The 19,693-nt window shown below is 37.3% G+C and overlaps 1 protein-coding gene, 1 long non-coding RNA gene and 1 pseudogene across 4 annotated transcripts; 2 read left to right on the top strand and 1 right to left on the bottom strand.

Moving 5' to 3' along the window:
• Nucleotides 1-911: 911 nt before the first annotated feature.
• Nucleotides 912-8,554, bottom strand: LOC112191605 (disease resistance protein RUN1). Of its 3 annotated transcripts, none has more exons than XM_024330972.2 (10): nt 8,272-8,554; nt 6,518-6,592; nt 5,626-6,314; nt 4,276-5,377; nt 3,825-4,151; nt 2,359-3,722; nt 2,128-2,248; nt 1,807-1,976; nt 1,538-1,615; nt 912-1,456 (listed from the first exon to the last, which is right to left on the bottom strand). In XM_024330972.2, exons 3-6 carry the CDS (start codon nt 6,132-6,134, stop codon nt 2,376-2,378), a joined length of 3,285 nt encoding a protein of 1,094 aa, XP_024186740.1. In that variant the 5' UTR covers nt 6,135-6,314; nt 6,518-6,592; nt 8,272-8,554; the 3' UTR covers nt 912-1,456; nt 1,538-1,615; nt 1,807-1,976; nt 2,128-2,248; nt 2,359-2,375. The 3 variants fall into 3 exon arrangements, with proteins under 3 accessions (XP_024186740.1, XP_024186739.1, XP_024186741.1); XM_024330971.2 differs by having other exon boundaries at nt 6,556-6,592; XM_024330973.2 differs by having other exon boundaries at nt 5,626-6,308; nt 6,556-6,592.
• A 38-nt stretch (nt 8,555-8,592) lies between these two features.
• On the top strand, nt 8,593-10,157 carry LOC112191608. The gene is made up of 3 exons (XR_002933022.2): nt 8,593-8,734; nt 8,911-8,991; nt 9,695-10,157. It is a non-coding gene; the product is annotated as an uncharacterized LOC112191608 (long non-coding RNA).
• A 138-nt stretch (nt 10,158-10,295) lies between these two features.
• On the top strand, nt 10,296-16,820 carry LOC112194553 (annotated as a pseudogene).
• The last annotated feature ends 2,873 nt before the right edge of the window (nt 16,821-19,693 follow it).

The following is a 19,693-nucleotide window of genomic DNA, read 5'->3' as shown; positions in this document are numbered from 1 at the left end:
TGACCTCAGTTCAGCATGATCACTATATTTGTTGAGTTTTACATCATATTCATCTTTTAATGTTCTTTTAATATATTAGGTTTTGGAGTTATTCTATTGGCATGATCAGAACTGTTTTTTTATACAGATTGATTTTCCAGGAGGGAGTAATATCTACAATCTCTAATTGGGTAGTATTTAAAATGAGGATTTTTCCTGTCTGTTTTGGATGTGCAGGTTTTCGCTGGGATCGACAATGGTCAGTAGAAAACTACAAAGGGAGGGCATATACTCAAAGAGTACAGCTGCCAAATGAGGCATTCCTAGAGAATTGGGAAACTACTAAAGCTCTTATCTTGGTGAGAATATCAATCTTTTTTTCTTCTTGCTATAAAGTTTGTTCTCCTTTTAGACACCAAAGACCAAACTATGCTTTCTGCAGCAGAAATTTATAACTAAGCTGGAGATGTTGTGATTCACTTATACTTAATTCTGGTTTACCGGCTGTCACTTTGCCGCCGGCGTCATGTTTATTTGGTTCTAGAGTTTAGTGCTCATGCTCATGCTCATACTTAAATGGATTTGTACTCTTTCTTGCTTTTCATATCCTTCATGTACTTAGAAGCAGTCACGTTTGTGGTCAATGCCTTCAACACTAGGGGAGTCGTTAAGTTTTCTTTTTAGTAATTTGAGAACCACCTGTCATTCACTTTGCAGTGTTATATGTTGATTGTTCACCTCAGCAAATTATATATGTTGATTGATCACCATGTTGTTCCAATATAAGCTCTTGGTGAAATGCTTCCACCCGCCTGCAACTCTTCTGCATCAGTGTCCTCAATATTTTTAAGAGGCCCAAATGCTGTTTTCCTCAACTCTTTTACCCCTTTGAACCTTTTTATCAAGGATGACTCAAATTTGCAACAGGCATGTATTGCCTTCTTCTTAGAAGGCCCAAATGCTGTTTTCTTCTCTTCTTAATCAGAATATTCATCTAGAACTTCACAGAAGGTCTGGACAACCTGCCTGAACAAAGGCTGCCTTTAGTTGGCAAATTTTTCTTTCCCAGTATTATTTTAAAGATAAACAGAACAAAAGCTCCTATAAAAGTTCCGAGTCGGACAGATGAAGGGACCAGCTACATTCACCAGCAGCTCAGCAGATAAGATATAGTGTTATCGATGCTGTCAGTAAGAGTAGGATCCACTCCTCTCTTTACTCCCCCGAGTCCCTCATTGAGCTCCCCGGGAACCAACTGTGCACTCACATTGGAAGTAAACTTGTGAAACAAAATCCATTACACTCGCGAATGGGATTGTGACAATTGACTGGAGAAGAGGACCGGGATTCATTATCCCACCAAAGCTGCAAAGAGACCGAAACCCTCTTGAGGTGTGTTTGACTAGCCATGGTAAAATGAATGAAATCCAAGGTAGGTCCAACTTTCCTTGCTAATGAAGTACACAATCCACTTGCTCTGAATACACATAAAGTTTCATTGTTAATAAAATCCATTATTAGCAACTAGCTAAGTTAATTCACCAAAAAAAGCAATTACCTATTGTCTCAGCTATATCTGGAGCATCTAGTTCCGTCACAACTCAACTTAATACAGACATTGTATATGGAGTTTTACCTACAAAAAAGGAAACAATCAAAAATCAAAGGCTACAAACATGAGTGCAGAATAGGTCCAATTACCAAATACAATCTTGAGCAATTTATAAGCATCCCACTTATTGCATGTTACTAGCAGATCTAAATTAAGCCAAGCCAAAATGTGATTTCAACCAAAAGATCCGTTCAAGTGCAAGGCTTTTTGCGTACCTCTCCTTGTATTTTTGGATTATTGATCAATGTGAGTGTCTTTACTGCTCTGTAACAGACAAGGAATTCAGACATATAGACCCTCGGTGTAGGTCTTATCAAGTCCACTGATCATGCTCTACAGGTTTGATTCCAAAGACTCACTCAATCATTTCCTCTAGATTGAACTCCTGAACAAAGTAAGTCGAGGAAATTCAGAAAAATTTTAATGTTCAACCTAGACTAGTTCTGCTACACATGGCATGTTTAGAACTAGTAACAATATATGATATATATACACCATATATAGGTGCTATTATCTCAGAGACAGGGAATAAGTACCTTAACATTGTATGATGATGATCGAGCATCATGTTTTCAAAGGAGTACTTTTTCCAAGGTAAGTGTTTTGTACCTTGGGTGTGTCAATGTCATCCTCAGTGGCAGCAGAATCAGCATATACCTGGACAACAGAATGCATTTTTGATTCAAATATAATTTTGAGTTTGAGAATGATAGTAGGCTATAAAAGAAGCCTTAAAACAGACAAAAAGAAAGAGATAATGAACCTACTGCAAGTCAGCTGGCTATCATCGGCCTTCTCCTTCCAAATCTTCGATCAGGTGGACTCCCCAGCTTTCCCCCTCAAGCGTTTTCCATGCAATATAAGAAGTTTCAAAACAAAACATAACTCGAAACATATCAGGTGGCGGAATCCCACACTCACTCAACCTCCTTATTACTGTAATTAATGGAATATAATGCACCCACACTTTACCCATATCCATGGGTTTCTCATCAAACTTTATTCCATTGATGTAAACAAAATGAGTGAGGTAATCAGAAGACGATTGAATACAGAAAGCCAACCCCTTGTTGTCCCGATTGGAGTTCTGAGGAATTTCAATGCAAAACTCATGCTCTTTTTTTATCACATCCCAATTCAGATCCCTATTCACAACATCCTGACGGCAGGTGAACCAGTTTGGAATCGGAACACATGCAGGAAACTGTACTTGGAATTCTTCAGATTTCGCACAAGAGAGGAAAAGAGTCAACAGAGCCGTTAATTTCTCTGCCTCTCCCATCAAATCTTTGGTTCCCGCAGACGGTGATGATGTTATCTCCTTTCTCTTCTTGGCCAGATGAAATAGTCGCTTGTCAACTTCAACCCCTGATACTAGTCGACGAGCCAGATTGTCGCAGAGTCTCTGGCAGCCACTCAAGTCCAACCAACCGAACATTTTTGAATCTTTACCCTCCAAAATTTTTGACAACTTTGAAATTCTTTCCAATGGCCAACAACCATTCACAGATAAGAAATCTATTTCTCGCGGAAATTCTGAAATTTCTTTAAGCCGCTTGCAAAGGTCCAGATGAACTTGTAATCTCGTCAGGTTAGTTGAAAACACCGGTGGAGGAAGTGATTCTGACTTTGTTGGAAATGTAACAAGGTATCTGCGGCAGCGGCCGCAGCGCCGTAGATCAAGATATTCCAGACATTGCAATCCATAGAAAATGCTCGATGGTACATTTGTAAGATTATTGCAGCTATTTAGAGACAAGGATTTAAGGCCAGTGAGATTTCCAACTGAGCAAGGTAACTCTGAGATGGCAGTGAAACTTAGATCCAGGCGACTCAAATACTTCATCTCTCCCTCAATTTCAGGGAACAACTTAAGATTGCAGCACCAAGAGAGATCCAGAGTTTCCAAAGATTTCAAGCTGATCCCCTCTGGAAACATCTGGAGCTCTCTACACCAGCTGAGATTCAAAATGACGAGCTTATCGAGACGGCCAACCGAAGGATGAACTTCAACTAAATCATTACAATAAGACAGATCCAAATACTCTAAGCTTGTTAATCCAGACAAGTCGGGAATTCTTGTTAAGCCAACACAGTGCGACAATTTGATAGATTTCAAATATCGCATATTCTGTTTGGGAGAAAGAGAAACGCAAAATCAAATTAAAAAGGTTGAAATGATAAGTCAAAATGCAGTAATATGGGTAAAAAGTGATCGAATTCTTTCAAATACCTTCAATCCCTCATAAAAAGTGATCGTGTCGGGCCCACCCATGTGCAGTATGGCATTTGTAAAGTCAAGGACCCTCAACTCAGTCAACTGGTTTGGGAGATAATCCACGCTCTCTTCAAAAACCAGCCCATAATCTCCCTCTTCAGAAACCAGCCCATGATCTTCCCCTAGAAAACCCAGCCAACACAAGTCTTCCTCTACGAAATGCCCATAATCGACTTTAAAAATTTGAAGATTTTTCAAGTTCGTGAAGCTTCCGCTGTTCAACCATATCTTTTGTGAACGGTCACCTCCTCTTAACACGATACCTTTTATTTTATCTGTTCCCTAATATGAAATAGCAATTAGGTCAAATTAAGCAAGTTTTTCTCATAATAAATATTGACATAAAATACTAAAATTCTTCAAGGGATGTATTAAATATTATAAAAGCTAAATAAATATCACTTACTTTGTTTGCCTCAAGGACTTTGCAAACATCCTCATAGAGCCACAACCTACTGCATTGTCCCATCTCATCAGGGGACTCTTGCCGAACAATTTCTTTTCCCATATCTTCTAAGAGGTCATGCATCCAAATGCTATTTTCTTTCTCAATTTTTATTAAGGCCTTTTCTACAAGGACTCTGAGAGCATACTTGGGATTCAAGTCACAGCTTTGCAGTACATGGATCACATAGCCTTCTTTATCACCTTTAAAGAAACATGCAATATGAAGAAAAACTTCTTTTATCCGATCCTCCAATCCCTCGTAACTTCTTTTGAGAGTTTGCTGAACCTGTTGACTAGGATATTTGTTGTAATACTCTAATGCATCTTTCCACTCATCCTTATCTTTACTACATAGATCTGACCCCAAAACTTCCAAAACTAACGGAATCCCTTTCGCATAATGTATTACATCAGTTGCAAGTTCAAAGAAACCATCCATACATTTATTTCCTTTGAAGGCATTGAAATTGAAGAGCTCTAAAGCTTCATGATGATTTAATTCCTTGACCTCATATATTCGATTGACTGTATGAGCCTTTAGGCAATTCGTATCTCTTGTTGTTATGATAATTCTACTTCCTGGACCAAACCAATCACACCCTCCAGCAAGTTTTTTTAACTGATACAAGCGGTCCACATCATCAAGAACTAAGAGAACCCTTTTCTGACTTAGTTTATGCTTCAACTGAGTGATTCCTTCATCCACATTGGTCACATTAGGTGGATTTCTCTCTATAATCTTAGAAAGAAAATTGTTTTGTAGCTTGACAAGACCTCCATGTGAAAATGATTCTTCTCTAACATTTGTCAGGAAGCAGCTATGTTCAAACTTATGGCTAATTGAATTGTAAACAGCTTTTGCAAGTGTTGTCTTTCCCATTCCACCAATTCCCCATATCCCTATCATGTGAGGATCGTCCTCCCCAATATTTAAGAGTTTAAGTATATCTTCTACACGAGATTCTATTCCAACAGGATATGATGCCACATCTAAACGGGTGCATTTCATTATTTTGGTTGCTATCTCTTTAACAATTTCATCAATAACATTCGCTTCATGCCTGCAAATATAAAAGCATAAAAACCATTTAGTTTCAACTTTCCTACATGTCTAGTTTTTTAGGGGACGGATCAATGACGGACTAAATCATATTCAAGATTATACTCTAATTGTAGTCCATTAGTTAATGAAACTATTGATGCATGGGTAAGATTAAACATTATGTAATACTAAGTTAACTATGTGTTAATGGTGGAACGTTAAAATCTGCATTATAAAGTTGAGATACTTGAGATTGAACATACGTACCCTCCATACGAGATGTGCCACCCAAACAAAGTTGCGGCTTGTGTAAGAGCTGCCTTCCAACACTCCACCTTCTCTGAGTTATCCTTGTATTTGCTAAGGTGAGCAATTGCATCACCAACCTGGCCCTTCTGGTATCGTATCTTCAAAGGATCTACCTGGTAGAAAATTGGATAAACAATTTGTTGCTTGGATTCTTTACATTGAAAGATCTTGACAAGTTCATCCAAGCACCACTTCGAAGATGCATAGTTCGCAGAAAATACAACAATGGAAATCCTTGATCCTTCAATTACATCGAGAAGCTCCTTTCTTATATTTTCTCCTCTTGTAAGGTCATTATCCATGAAGGTCTTAATTCCCTTGTTAACCAAATTGCTGTACAAATGGCCTGTGAAATTGTTGCGCGTATCCGCACCTCTGAAGCTCAGAAAGACATCGTGTGTGAACAAATGGGTGGAAGAAGACGATGAAGAGGAAGAGGCTCCGAATTGAGGTTTGCTCAGTTCCATGTTTGTTTGATTGTAGGAGGATGAGTGAGGAGGCTGAATTGAAATAATTTGGGATGGTATTGTTACTGTCAAGGACTATCTCTTGTTATATACTAGCAACCTCTCCCGCGCGATGCTGTGGGTTTGGTTCAAATTCTAAGTAGAGTCTACGGGCTTTCTAGTCAACCAACTGAACTGAAGCTGCAAAAGAGAGAACTGATCAGAAGGAAAAGAAAAAAAACAAAAGACTTCTTTACTAGCTTCTGTCTCATATTAAACTTTTTTCCCACGAAATAAGAAAAGTAAAGTGCATATTTGCATAACTGCAAACTATGACTCCAAAGCCATGAAAACTCCAAACAGAAATTGAACCAAAATTAACAAAGAAAAAGTATGTAACATACTTAAACAAAAGAAAGGGAGTACATATCTAACTTCATACCCTGTTCAAATGGAAACCTCTTGAAGTCAATGTTAATCTGCAATGAAAACAGAAAGTGAGAAAATATCTCATTCTTTTCAAAAGTCATAATACCTAAACATAGAACAACACCAATAAGCAAATATATATATATATATATATATATATATATATATTAAAAAGAGAAGCATCCAATTTCTCAGATTCAAAGTAAATAACTCTGAAAAAAAAAATGAAAAAAACAGCACACTTGCGTTCCTCCAATAAATTCCTAGTTTGACATGAGGTTCAGCCTTATCTGCTAATCAACAAAGATTCTCAATGTTGTTTAATAGATATCTAATCCTTCAAATCATGTTCACAATCAAGCAAACCAAAGTATAATATTTTTAGTATCACATTTTATCTAAATTATATCCCTGCATGTTCTTTGATTCAAAACAATTGACAACATAATTCAAAGCTGATAAAAAAACTTCAGCAAAAATACCCTAATTGACTATAAAAAAAAGGACCATGCAATCCACAGTGCAGCAATCTAGTTTGAGAAAATATCGCCGTTTGACGTAGAAAGGCATTTACATCATTTTACCACTTGCCACAGTACAATTAGCTCTGCTCTGTTTAGTGTTCAAGAACCTTTTGTAATAGAAGTATGAATTTGCTTGAAATTCCATAAGCTACAGTTACTTACCTGTAATTACATTTACTGTTAAAAAGCATTCTAATTACCACTATTGTGGGTCAGCCAGAACTGACTTTCGAAAATGAAGAACCTGCAAGAGAATTTGCTGACAAACAAATTTTTCTGTGGCTACAGACTTAACCCAATTTTTATATCCTAAGAATTTTCACCTCAGTTTTGTTGTGAGACGATCTATAACAGAGTTTTTATTCTAAACTTACTTCAATACTCACTTCCAATATTCTAAACAATTTGTGGAACTTTCAAACTTTCATCAGACCTATGAATTAATCTCGACTTCTATTGATTAAGCACAGAATGTAAAAAACATAATGAACCTGGAAGTATCAACAAATAATAGACACACACAAATCTATTTTTTTAGTACAGAATGTTTAAAGTTCAAAGGGTTTTAACCCTATCTTGCACTCAGCAAAAGACTAAGAGGATGCCAATTATCAGAGTTGTGATGCATTCGAAGGAAAATAAATCAAAGAAGCAGCAGCTGTGGAAAATTGAAGCAAGTATATGTCAATTGTGGAGAATTAATGTACAGTGGAAATTTTACTTTTCAAGATTAATGAGCAGAGTTTGATGATCTGGCATTCATATCTGTCATCAAGTAGAAAGTTACAGCTTACCAGGAAAACCTTTAACCAATTTCAAACTTTTAATTAGATGACGGCTCATTTTTGATTTGGTTAACAACGATATTCTCGAATAAAAGTAGAAACAATTCTCAATCTCTATCAAAATCTTAAAACAGAAACCAAGTTTAAAATCATAAAGTCACAAATCAAGCAAATCGAATAAACACATCCACCATAAAAAATGAGCCACTATCTGATGAAACTCTTGAAACTGCTGAACACTAAAATCAAAACTTGAAACCTCTCCAATCAATCATCAACAACCCAGACCCGCAGACAAACAAAACCCCCAAAACGCAGAAATCCATACCAATTCAAAACCACCAACAACAAAAGACCCAATCAAAAACCAAACCACACAAAAACTGACAAAAGCAATAGCAGCAGAAGCAGAAAACTTACACACAAACTCTTGCCAAGCCACAAATTCGGTACTATCGAAACCAAATCCTCTCCTCTCTCTCTCTCTCTTCAAACAACCTTTCTCTCTCTTTCTTTCTCGTCAAAACCGACCTTCTGATCCAAATTAACAGCGACAGGCCCTAATTCTCCTTCTTTCTAAATTACCGACTATCACCACCGATGTGGGTAAGTCAAATTCCCCCAAGCAACCCAAAACAAACCCAGTTCTCCTTCTTTCTAAATCTAGATCGATCACTCCGTTTTTTTCCTTTCTCCACCAAAACAAATGGACTGTCTCAGAAGCAAGCAGCAATCGGGAAAAGAGCATCTTCCAATAGAAGGGCAAAAAGGCCATTTCACTGTTGAATGAACACCGAATAGTTGCTTTTAAGGATCACTGGATGCACTAAATGAGCTTCTGAAGGAACCCATACCAGTTAACCGATTTAGACCCGGCCCCCAAGTAATTTTCTTTTCTCATATCATATTCCTTCTGCAATAATTAATTAAATTTGTTCTTCACTTCTTTTGGTAATAAAAATTTGTTAATCTCAAGAGCTTGACAAAGTCTTGTCGGTTTCATGATCAGTATGACTATGCATAATTCTAAATCTTGGAACTCCTACTTTGATGTCACAGCATTCTTGTTAACGGACGGATGTGAACCATTTTCCGAAGACCTATTGACAGAGATCAGGATAGACAAGCTAACATTTCAAGGTGTCAAGCTTTACCCTTCTGCAATTTTTGCCCGTCTGATGACTTTTCTATTTTCAAAAGACAATCAATTGATGCGTCTCCCAAACTCATATGTGGTAGTAGTTACAGTTGAATCAACATACTTTTACTAAATGGTGTTGTGTATTGCAAACATTGAGACACTTGGTAAAAAAAATCGGGGTTTTAAGTTTTAACAGGCAGGGAAGCTAACAGGGCCTACCATCATTTTTACAGCTTTCGTTCCACTCTTTCTCTTGAATGTCTGATATGAAAAGTTGACAGTGTAAAATCTCTCCGCTTCAATTTTTCTAACTCAAAGTCATGGCTGGGAGTCATTAGACATTTGTTGTGGATATCATATTTGCAACCATGTGTATTAGAACTTACAAGTCAATTGGTTATATGATGGAATTCATTTCCACAGCTAAAATTGCTGGGTTAAAGAAAGTCTTGCATGTAAGGGTTGTATGTTTCTGTGGTCATATAACAAATTTCCTATTTAACCCCAAGTTGTTGCTAAGCTGTTGGGAGAACTCTTCCAGACTGCAGATGCTCATACTTTATGGAAGTTTATGAATTCTGCTTCTAAAAGACTAAAACAGACTTGCCAAAACTTTTATATCATCACTAAGAGCTGAGCATTTTCACAAGACATCTATAATGAATCCTGAGATCCTTACGATGACACTTTCATGTATTTCAGGTACCTACAATCAATCAAGCGACTGGCATTGCAGGACCTGAGCCAAATGACACACTTAAGAAAATCTGGTCTGATGCAGTTTTACGTCCAACAGGAAAACAGCAGGGAAGGTTGAGCAACTAATTCAAGACTTTCTACCATAATCCTCCATATATACAGATGATCACATTTAAGATTGTGAGTGATTTTTCTGGTCTACTTCGGGAAGAATCTTGTTTGGAGAGACTCTCTTACAGGAGGTGTGAAGGGAAATGTCGTGAAGGTTGGAGATCTTGTTTATGTCCTCAAGATGGTCTCTTCTGCTGATGAATTTTGTAATTAATGTACTTTATCCATGCTGTTATAGGACACTAAAAACTGCTGTCTAGATTGTAAATAACAAACACGGTTACTTGTTAAAAATTAGCTTCCTGCTTAGATGAGAGTTCCAGGTAGTTCAATAAAAGAAGAGAATGCAAACAGATTCACGTATGACTGCATGAGATATCCTTGAAATGTGCAATGCTTGGATTTTATTTATGCTTGCTTCATGGTTTACTTAGTTGAGCTTGTAGTGAAAAGTCATTAATGAACCTAATCTTTATAAGTTTCCGATTCGTAAATGCCTCCAGAGCAAGTTCCCAATCCTCAAACCGACACGATGCAGCTACCTTTGAATTCCAAGAAACTTCGTCTCTCTCAATCTTTCCATCAAACAATATCTCCGGTATCTCCACATTTGCCATACACATTGTCAAGGGTATTAGCCAGAGTCACCGAAGATGATTCATACAATCATACCCAATTTGACAACATGGGCATGAATCTGTTTCCCATATTCAAGTTGTCTGGTGCTATATTTACCTGTATGAGTCATTTCAATGTAGGTTGCAATGGCTTCTCAGAAGAGAGTGAACCGGGTTTGGGAGCGAAGGGTTTCTATGCCAATTAGGCCAGCCTGAGGGTGAGAATGGGATGAGTTGTGGTAGTGAGTAGTTGAGTAGAGAAGAGTAATCCTTCTAAAGAGTCAAGCGTTGCTGGATTTGGAGGGATGAAAATGAGTTCAAAATGTGAGACATTTGGCAGTAACTACATTTAGAGACGCTGCATCAGAGCTGAACATGCCATGTTCTAACTCTGCCTCACAAAAGATGCTTGTCAGTTTAGGGCAAAGCGGCAAACTTTGGGCTTTTCGTGTCAACCAAACCTGGATACTATAATCAGCAAAGGATTAAGTTTGGTGGGTTCTTCTTTCTGGTTTTTGATGTTGACTCTCACTCGATCTCAATTATTTGTGTTGCATTTAATCTGAAGCAAACCAGAACAGACTCTGCTGCCTATAGACTGCATAGCTTTGTTGCCTATAGACTGCATAATAACAACATTAAGAGAGAGGATCATTTTATTGGTTGTCTGTTTGAATTTGTTTGCAGGATTAGTGAGTTTCATTTTCCATTAGTTAGTCTATGTGCTTAGATCTCAGTTATCTGATAGCGTCAATTGTACTGTTTGATTCTGTCGATAAAAAAAATACTCTTCGTTCAATTTTTTTGCGCATAATATGAGTCATTTTCTATAATTTCACTTTTGTAAATAGACGACGGCGTTCAGCAAAATGCGGCAACTGACAAAGGATGGACTGCAACAGACTGATAAGAGAGTTGGCCTCATGAATGAAATTTTAGCTGCCATGGACACTGTGAAGTATGAATGAATTAGATTATTTTATATAGCCTAGCGGTGATGGGTTATTATTCTGTCATTAATCTGAAATGTTATGTTTCAGGTGTTATTCCTGGGAGACAAGTTTCCAGAAGCAAGTTCAAAATATACGAAATTATGAGCTTTCAAGGTTTCATAAAGCGCAATTACTATCTGCTGTACGACACAACACTTCGTCTTTTATATTATTATGTGGGAAGTTTCAATTTCAGGCTTTCTCTTCATTACTTACTATCGGTGCTCTAACTAGAGAAGTAACCATAGGTGATTGATATTCCATTTGTTTGAAATTGAGTATGTAAACTAACTGCTATCACACCCCGTAAAGCCTTTTTAATTAGCTCGAACTGATTAATTGCAGATGCAGCTATTTAATTATGAGGCTGGCAAGGTCATATCATAGTAGATTTATGCTTTTATGCTAGTGTGGTATACTCTAAAGTGACTTATTATTGGTAAAAGTTTTGATTTCTATGTGACCATGTTCAAGCATAAAATTAGGTATCAACCTAGATTAACATTATTAGTGATATAATATACAGCTACAAATTCAAAGAAAATATTAGGGCACAGTTTTCAATTTATAAGTTGTGCTGATGGTTAGAGTTTATATATGGATATATAAGTAACTGTTTACTCTTTGATAGATTCATAATATTTAATTCTGATACAACGTTACTATGGGCTATTTATTTGTCACCGCATAATTTCTTTGACCATTTGTTTTAATTGGTTTTGCAGTTGAACAGTTTTATTCTCAACAGCATCCCAGCTGTTGTGACAGTAACTTCATTTGGGGCGTTCACTTTCCTTGGAGGCAAATTGACACCTACAAGGGCATTTACATCACTCTTTCTTTTTGCAGTACGTGCTACGCTTCCCTTTAGAAATGCTGCCCAACTTATTAAGTCAGGTAGCATGATCTTCTTATCTGTTAACCCATCTGTCATCACCTACATTTATGTTATCTCATTTACAATAGGTAGAACTTGTACTCTACATTTCTTTTGTGCTTATGGGTGTGTCATATAATTCTCCTAGTCTTTATCAGTCTCTGCATCTACTGACTCTGCTCTACGGTACCGTGATAGGCTGTAAATGCAAATGTATCCTTACAGCGTTTGGAGAAACTATTTTTAACTGACGAGAGAATTCTAGTACCCAACCCTCCTCTGGAACCAGGGCTTCCAGCAATCTCAACTTGGACTGTGATGCTAAAGCAATTTTCTGACATATGATACTTTGTTGAGGGGATTAACAAGGTATGCTATCTGAAAGTTTTACCAGAAAAGTAAGTAACATAGACATATTCCAAGAAAATTTCTCATGTATGTGATGATGCTAGCAGTATTTTGACTCTTAATTTCTTAATATTGCAAAGACTTCTTAATAAACCTATCTTGTCCTCTTTCCTTATGCAGGCAGAGAAGCCCACATTATCAAACATTAACTTAGATATCCCAATTGGGAGCTTAGTTGCAGTTGTTGGCGGCACTGGAGAAGGAAAGACATTACTTATATCAGCCATGGGAGCTGCCTCCCATCGCAGATGCAGGTGTTATAATTAGGGGGACAGTTGCTTATGTTCCCCAAGTTTCATGGATTTTCAATGCCACTGTGAGTCACAGCTTCTCTTCTATAAAAGCCTATAAAGCTCAATCTACTTTCTTGTCAATTTCAAAGTCATCTCCTACCCCTACATGTACTTAGGAGATGTTAAATATATTTTTCCAGGTACGTGAAAACATTTTATTTGAATCTGAATTTGAAGCTGCACGGTATTGCAAGGCTATTGATGTAACTGAGTTCCATCATGACCTAGACTTACTTCCAGTAAGAGGATTATGAAGTTTTATCTTTGCCATTACTTCTCATTAACTTGTAAAGATTCCCATTATATTAACTACCCAGGGTCCAGATCTAACAGAGATAGGTGAAAGAGGGGTCAATATTAGTGGAGGTCAAAAGCAAAGAGTTTCTATGGCTAGAGCTATATATTCTAATTCAGATATGTTTACATATTTGACGACCCATTAAGTGCTCTTGATGCTCATGTTGCTAGACAGGTATTATTTTTCTTATACTCTTGCCATGCTCAGATATTAGAAATATAATTCATCAAAGTGGTAATTTTGGATCCAGTTTTTTAAATTGCAAATTTTTAATTTTTATGTTTTGAGTTGAGATCATTGTCTTTCAACTGAACCGGCCAGTTCTTTGTAGGTTTTCAACCGCTGTATCAAGGAAGACTTCAAGGGGAAAACTAAGGTGCTTGTCACAAATCAGCTACATTTTCTGCCTCAAGTGGACGAAGTCATTTTAGTCTCTGACGGTACGATTAAAGAGGAGGGAACCTTTAGGATCTCTCTGAAAACAGTTTGCTGTTCCAAAAGCTAATGGAAAATGCCGGAAAAATGGAAGTACATGTAGAAGAAAAGGAAGACAGCAAAACTGATCACCTGCAGGAAAGCTCACTTCATGTGTCTTATGGGGTGGTGAATGACTTGCCAGAAGATGCAAGCTACACAAAGAAACGGAAAGGGATGAGATCTGTACTCATTAAACAAGAGGAACGGGAAACAGTGTTGTAAGTTGTAAAATTTTGCAGAGGTAAGAGACTGCATTGTTCTTCAAAGATTCAAGCTTTACAAAGTCTTGCAAATAAGACGGAGGAAGTAGATTACTCGTAGGAAACATAGATTGTTGAAATGTTTTGGGCTTAATGGGTAAAAAGATTTAAGGATATATATGCGTTTTGGTACAGTTCATATTGCTTCGGTCGGAATTAGTAAATAATCTTAGTTTTGTTCCTTTTGGTCAAGCAAAGGGGGAATTAACTGAGCAGTGAGCATTATGAGTTCTGTGTTCTACATGGAAACTTGACGTATATGATTATAATGAATTGATGAATATCTGTCTTGTTGGCAGGTACAAACATGCATTAGGAGGCCTATGGGTGGTCATGGTTCTATTTACTTGTTATACTGTAACAGAAGTTCTTCCGAGTTTCAAGCAGCACATGGTTAAGTTTTTGGACAGATCAAATCACGTCAAAGAGTTATGCACCTGGATTCTACATTCTTATATATGCAAATATTCTTTCAATTGGTCAGGTATGTCCAGAGTTAGTACATGCACGTTAAATCATTCTTTGAAATATGTTATCCTATTATACTGATTTTCTACAGTTCTTTCATTATTTTTAAGTAACAGAATTTTGAAAATATATGCATGGAAAAGATTCATATGAAACCTGAATAAAAAAATGTAGTGTGGTTTATATTGGCAGCAAATATGGGGTGTTAATTTCTCTGAAAAACTATACACTATTTGAAGTCTTATCCACATTATAGAAGAAAAGAGTATTGTCCAGCGCCAAGCAAAGATTCCTATATATGCATTTGCCTGCACTCTATTATAGAAGAAAATTATTAAAGTTGTGACTGTGACGTGGCTTGAAGCTAGGCACTTAATCCCCATTTTCTTGACTCAGGTAACAGTGACTCTGACGAACTCTTTTTAGCTGATCACTTCAAGTCTTCGTGCAGCTCGAAATTTGTATGATTCCCTTTTACATGCTATACTAAAAGGAGTAAAAGCTCCAATGGTATTCTCTCACACTAACCCAACACGAAGGATAATCAATAGGTTTGCAAATGTAGCCAATTTTTTGAATATGTTTCTGGGTCAAGTGTGGCAGCTCCTTTAGACTTTTGTGCTTATAGGCATTGTGAGCACATTATCTCTCTGGGCCATAATGCCACTTCTAATTTTGTTCCATGCAGCCTATCTATTCTATCAGGTAGGTTTTTTGTGGTATCAGTATTTTATTTACCTGATTAATTATATTAATGTGCAATAATTTCGTGAAAACTTATAATATGATATCGAATTTGTACGTTGTACAGAGCACATCCCGTGAAGTGAAACGCTTGGATTCCATTACCAGATCTCCTGTTTATGCACAATTTGGAGAAGCATTAAATGGTTTATCATCAATTCGTGCCTATCAAGCTTATGATCGGACGGGTACGAGTTTCCGATCACGTACCCTTCTGGAAGGTCTATGGATATATAATAATATCAGATTCACTCTTGTGAAATTTAGTTCAAGCCACTGGCTTGATATAAGGTTGGAAACACTAGGAGGTATCATGATTTGGGTGATAGCAACCTTTGGTGTCATGCAGAATGGAAAAGCAGAAAACCAAGTACAATTTGCATCGACAGTGGGTCTACTTCTCACTTATACTTTGAATATTACAAATCTGTTGAGTGATGTGCTATTGTGCTTAGGCAAGCAAGCAAGGCTGAAAATAGTTTAAATGTTGTTGAGCGGGTTGGAATATATATAGATTTTCAGGTATATTGATTGATGGTTGTGATGTTTCTAAGTTTGGAACGGGAGATTTGCGAAAAGTTCTGAGCATCATACCCCAATCACGAGCATCATACCCCGATCACCAGTTCTTTTTTCAGGTATATACTTTGATTGAGCTAACATGATTTTCCAACGTAAAACTAAAAGCTGATAAGCATGCTAGACTAGCTTTATGAGATGCATGATTCTAATGGTCGTTCTATCCTGTGTAGGAACTGTGCGTTTCAATCTTGATCCTTTCAGCGAGCATAATGACGCTGACCTTTGGGAAGCCCTAGAAAGGGCACATCTAAAGGATGTCATTAGGAGGAATTCCTTAATTTTAAAATTAATTATAGTCTTATTATGCTTAGGGAACTGCAACTCCCGGTACTTAATTCTTTACTCGAAGACATAGATTAGCAGATAATCTGATTGTTGCATTGAACTAACTAATGCTATTTTGGACCGTATGATGTCTTGATATATCTAAATTGAGGAACCGTAAAGATTCTTCTTTGCTCGGTTACTCCATCAAGATCATCAAGATAGGCATAAGAGGCATGGATAGGAGGACTATCAAACTCAACTATCCCATAAGCATGATTGATGCTCTGTTTAGCAAGGCAATCTGCTACCATATTACATTCTCTCTAAATGTGCTTTAGGGAGAAGCAATGGAAGTTTCTGATCAAATTTTTGCAGCAACAAATAAGCGAGCCCATGGGATGAAGCGCAACATCAGTATGAGAGATCAACTTCGCTAGAATTGCAGAATCCGTTACTACTTCAATATGAGTAATCTGACATTTAAGAGCTTGTTGAAGACCATAATATAGACTCCAAGATTCAGCACCTAAAACTTCACCTATGCCCAAGTTTCTCTGAAAACCCTTAATCCATAATCCATTATTAGAACATCTAATAACACCTCCAGCACCAATCTTTCCAGAATGTCCATTTCTGCTACTATCAATGTTTAGTTTGTAGGTTCCATGAGGAGGTTTCATCCAATTTAAAAGGTTAAGACGATAAGATTTTTTCAAGTCAGATTTCAACTGAGCATTATTCCATTCAGAGATAGTAGCATTAATGACCATACCAGGATATTTTGGTTTTTGAAAGTGAGCCTCAAATATATGCTTGTTCCTCCATTTCCAGATGAACCAGCATATGAAAACAAAGGTAGAGCACCATAGATTTCCAGCATTACATTTGGCTTTGCAAAAAAGATTGGCCTGCAACCAATTAACCTTCCCAATTCATGGAAAAGGTAAATCTAACAGGCTGAGGTAAGGTGAAAGAATTCCACACATTAAGAACTTTCATTAACTAGTATTTGCTATTCGGGAACTGTAAGGGAAATGTGAGCAAAATTTTGTTTTCAACAGTCCCTTTGTAATTTCATAACCAATGACAAAATATTATAAATCATTGTAAATATTATGAGAATCTACTTGTTATTAAAATTATGATGCATGTCTTATATGAACAATTTAATTATATGCAGGGATTACTGTATGTGTGAATTGTATGGATTTGGGTAATCTCCTAGACTAATTTTTATGTAGGGATTACTAATTTAACTTTGGATAAATTGTGGGTGCTTTTTTTGTTTGGGATTACATTATTTCGTGATTTTCTTATTGAGTTTACAAATAACTTGTAATGTCATTGAGGTGACAAATACTTATTTTAAAATGAAAGAAATGTGATTTAAATGAATTTGCCATTGAGATTACAAATGATTTTTTTTTTTTTTTTTTAGGGGAATGGAATCTGGTTCTAATATATTACGACGTCACAGCGTCAATTTAGAGGATTCCGAGAAACCACTCATAGTACAAATACAAGCACAATACAGACTGCGCAAAGCAGCCAAACTCCTACCAAACTGCACAAAGCAGCCCAATTATTACTAGCCAAAACTAGAAAAAAACGCAACAAGTAAAAAACTTATCACCTAGCCAACCCTAAATCGAAACAACTGACAGAACAAGCATTGACGCCTAAGACCTGTATGGTGTACATCGCCACTCGTTAAATCAGTACACAGCAACGATCAAGGCCAAAATAGGAGATGAGCCGAGCCAAGCTCAATTATTCGAAACAAGAAATTGAAAAACTACTACTCTCCCAAAAACCTAAATTAGGCCTGATCCAAGAAAAGAAAGGAAATAAGAGAATGGGCTGCCCAGCCAGACCACTAAGAGCGGCCCAGGCAGGTGGAGGCCCACTGGCCAAGGCCCATCTCTGACTCCTCTCCTTCCCAGACCCGACCGCTTCAGACTCCAAGAGAGCAGCCTCCATTCACCAGTCTGGCGGCCGGCCGTGGACCTCCACCATGGCCATGGTCAAGACGGGACTTCGATCAAAGGACCTGTGCAACCCCGCCGCCGAACTTGGCTGAATGGATCAGAAACCGAATCCAAACACCGTCTCAACCTGAAACACCCGAAATCACGAACGGAGGCGGACACACCTGGAGCGAACAACTCCGTCGACTGCCCCTGCCCACGCTGCGATCAAAGACTGTCATCGCTTAGATCGAAGCCTGCCAACACGATCTGAGAAGCCACCAAACCAGGAGCCCCTCGCCGCACCCACAATCAGAAAAGCCTCCGATCGAAAACTCCCGCCGCACCCCACGATCGTAGCCAAGAACCCACCTTGCGCCGTCGCCGTACCTCGTCACGGTCGTCCACTTGACTGAGGGGAAAGCGCAGCCGCCACTCCACGAAACCTAGGTTTCGCCCGTCGAGGTTGCTCCGCAAAACTCGGAGGCCTCCTTGAGATTACAAATGATTTGAAATGTCATTAAGGTGACAAATGCTTTCTTTTAAGAGAAAAGAATTATGCAGGTGAGAGTAATTGTGGTTAAAGCTAAGGCTTGTTGCAGTTGCAGTATAGGCATAGAAATGTACTTGTGTTCTTAGACTTCCGTTGTGAATTTGTCTGTGTGGGCTTTTACTTGTTATTTTAAAGATTCAATTTAATTTGTAATTTGTTAATGTAATATGCGTCTCTAAGGAACAAGTCTATATTGACATTAGTGGGTTAGCATTGTTTGATGTTTGCTTTGAAAAGAGAAATTTTTTTTAGGTATTTTAAGTTGATGTTTGAACCATCACTTAGGGAGTATTTGTTATTCTTTTACTTGTTTGTTAATTGTGTTGAAAATCAGGGCGAGGCAGCATAACACAATCATCTCTCTCTCTGTGAATGCTTCACCTTCCATAATTAGGAGAATACCTTGCTACTAAAGTAGCTTAGTTGCCATAAACTGTTGGGACTGTAGAAGTCATGTGATTAAATGATCACCAAACTATGTTTCTAATTCATCTTTGCTAGTATAACTCGGTATCAAATAAGTATGCCAGCAAAATTTAGAGATAAAATTAATGGGAGTGTTTCAAGTTTTTTAATCACATAGTAATTTCAGTTAGTTATTTTTCTCATACTTCTCAATTCCAGTGCACAAACTTATAATACATATCATATTGCCTTTGAACAAATAGAATAGGCAAGCTGCGGAGAATTGGTACATCACTACACTATCCAAACGAACCCAAGTTTATCACTATACATAAAGTTCACCACTCTCTCTGCCATAAAACTAAGCTTATCAATTAAATGAAATATTTTGGTCTAGGGCATGAAAGCTTTGTGTTTCTAACTGTCTATGCTTCCTTACTTTCTTGCTGTCATTTTGTTCCTATGTGTTGCCATTTAAGAAAATCATATAAATTTCAAAAGCATTAGACAAAATTGACTGATTTGTGTAACTTCATCTTGGCCTAATAATTTGTATATTTAATTTTTATCAAGGGATATTTGGGAAGGGATAGTCAATTTAAAGACATCTAAGTTGAATACGATGGAAAAACTCTCAATTACAATTGCATCTTTTGGTAGTTGCTTAAATAAAACAGGAGATT

The sequence above is a fragment of the Rosa chinensis genome, chromosome 3 (assembly GCF_002994745.2).
Source record: "Rosa chinensis cultivar Old Blush chromosome 3, RchiOBHm-V2, whole genome shotgun sequence".
NCBI lineage: Eukaryota > Viridiplantae > Streptophyta > Magnoliopsida > Rosales > Rosaceae > Rosa > Rosa chinensis.
The sequence above is the reverse complement of the archived record's forward strand: the minus strand, read 5'-3'. Positions and strand labels throughout refer to the sequence as shown.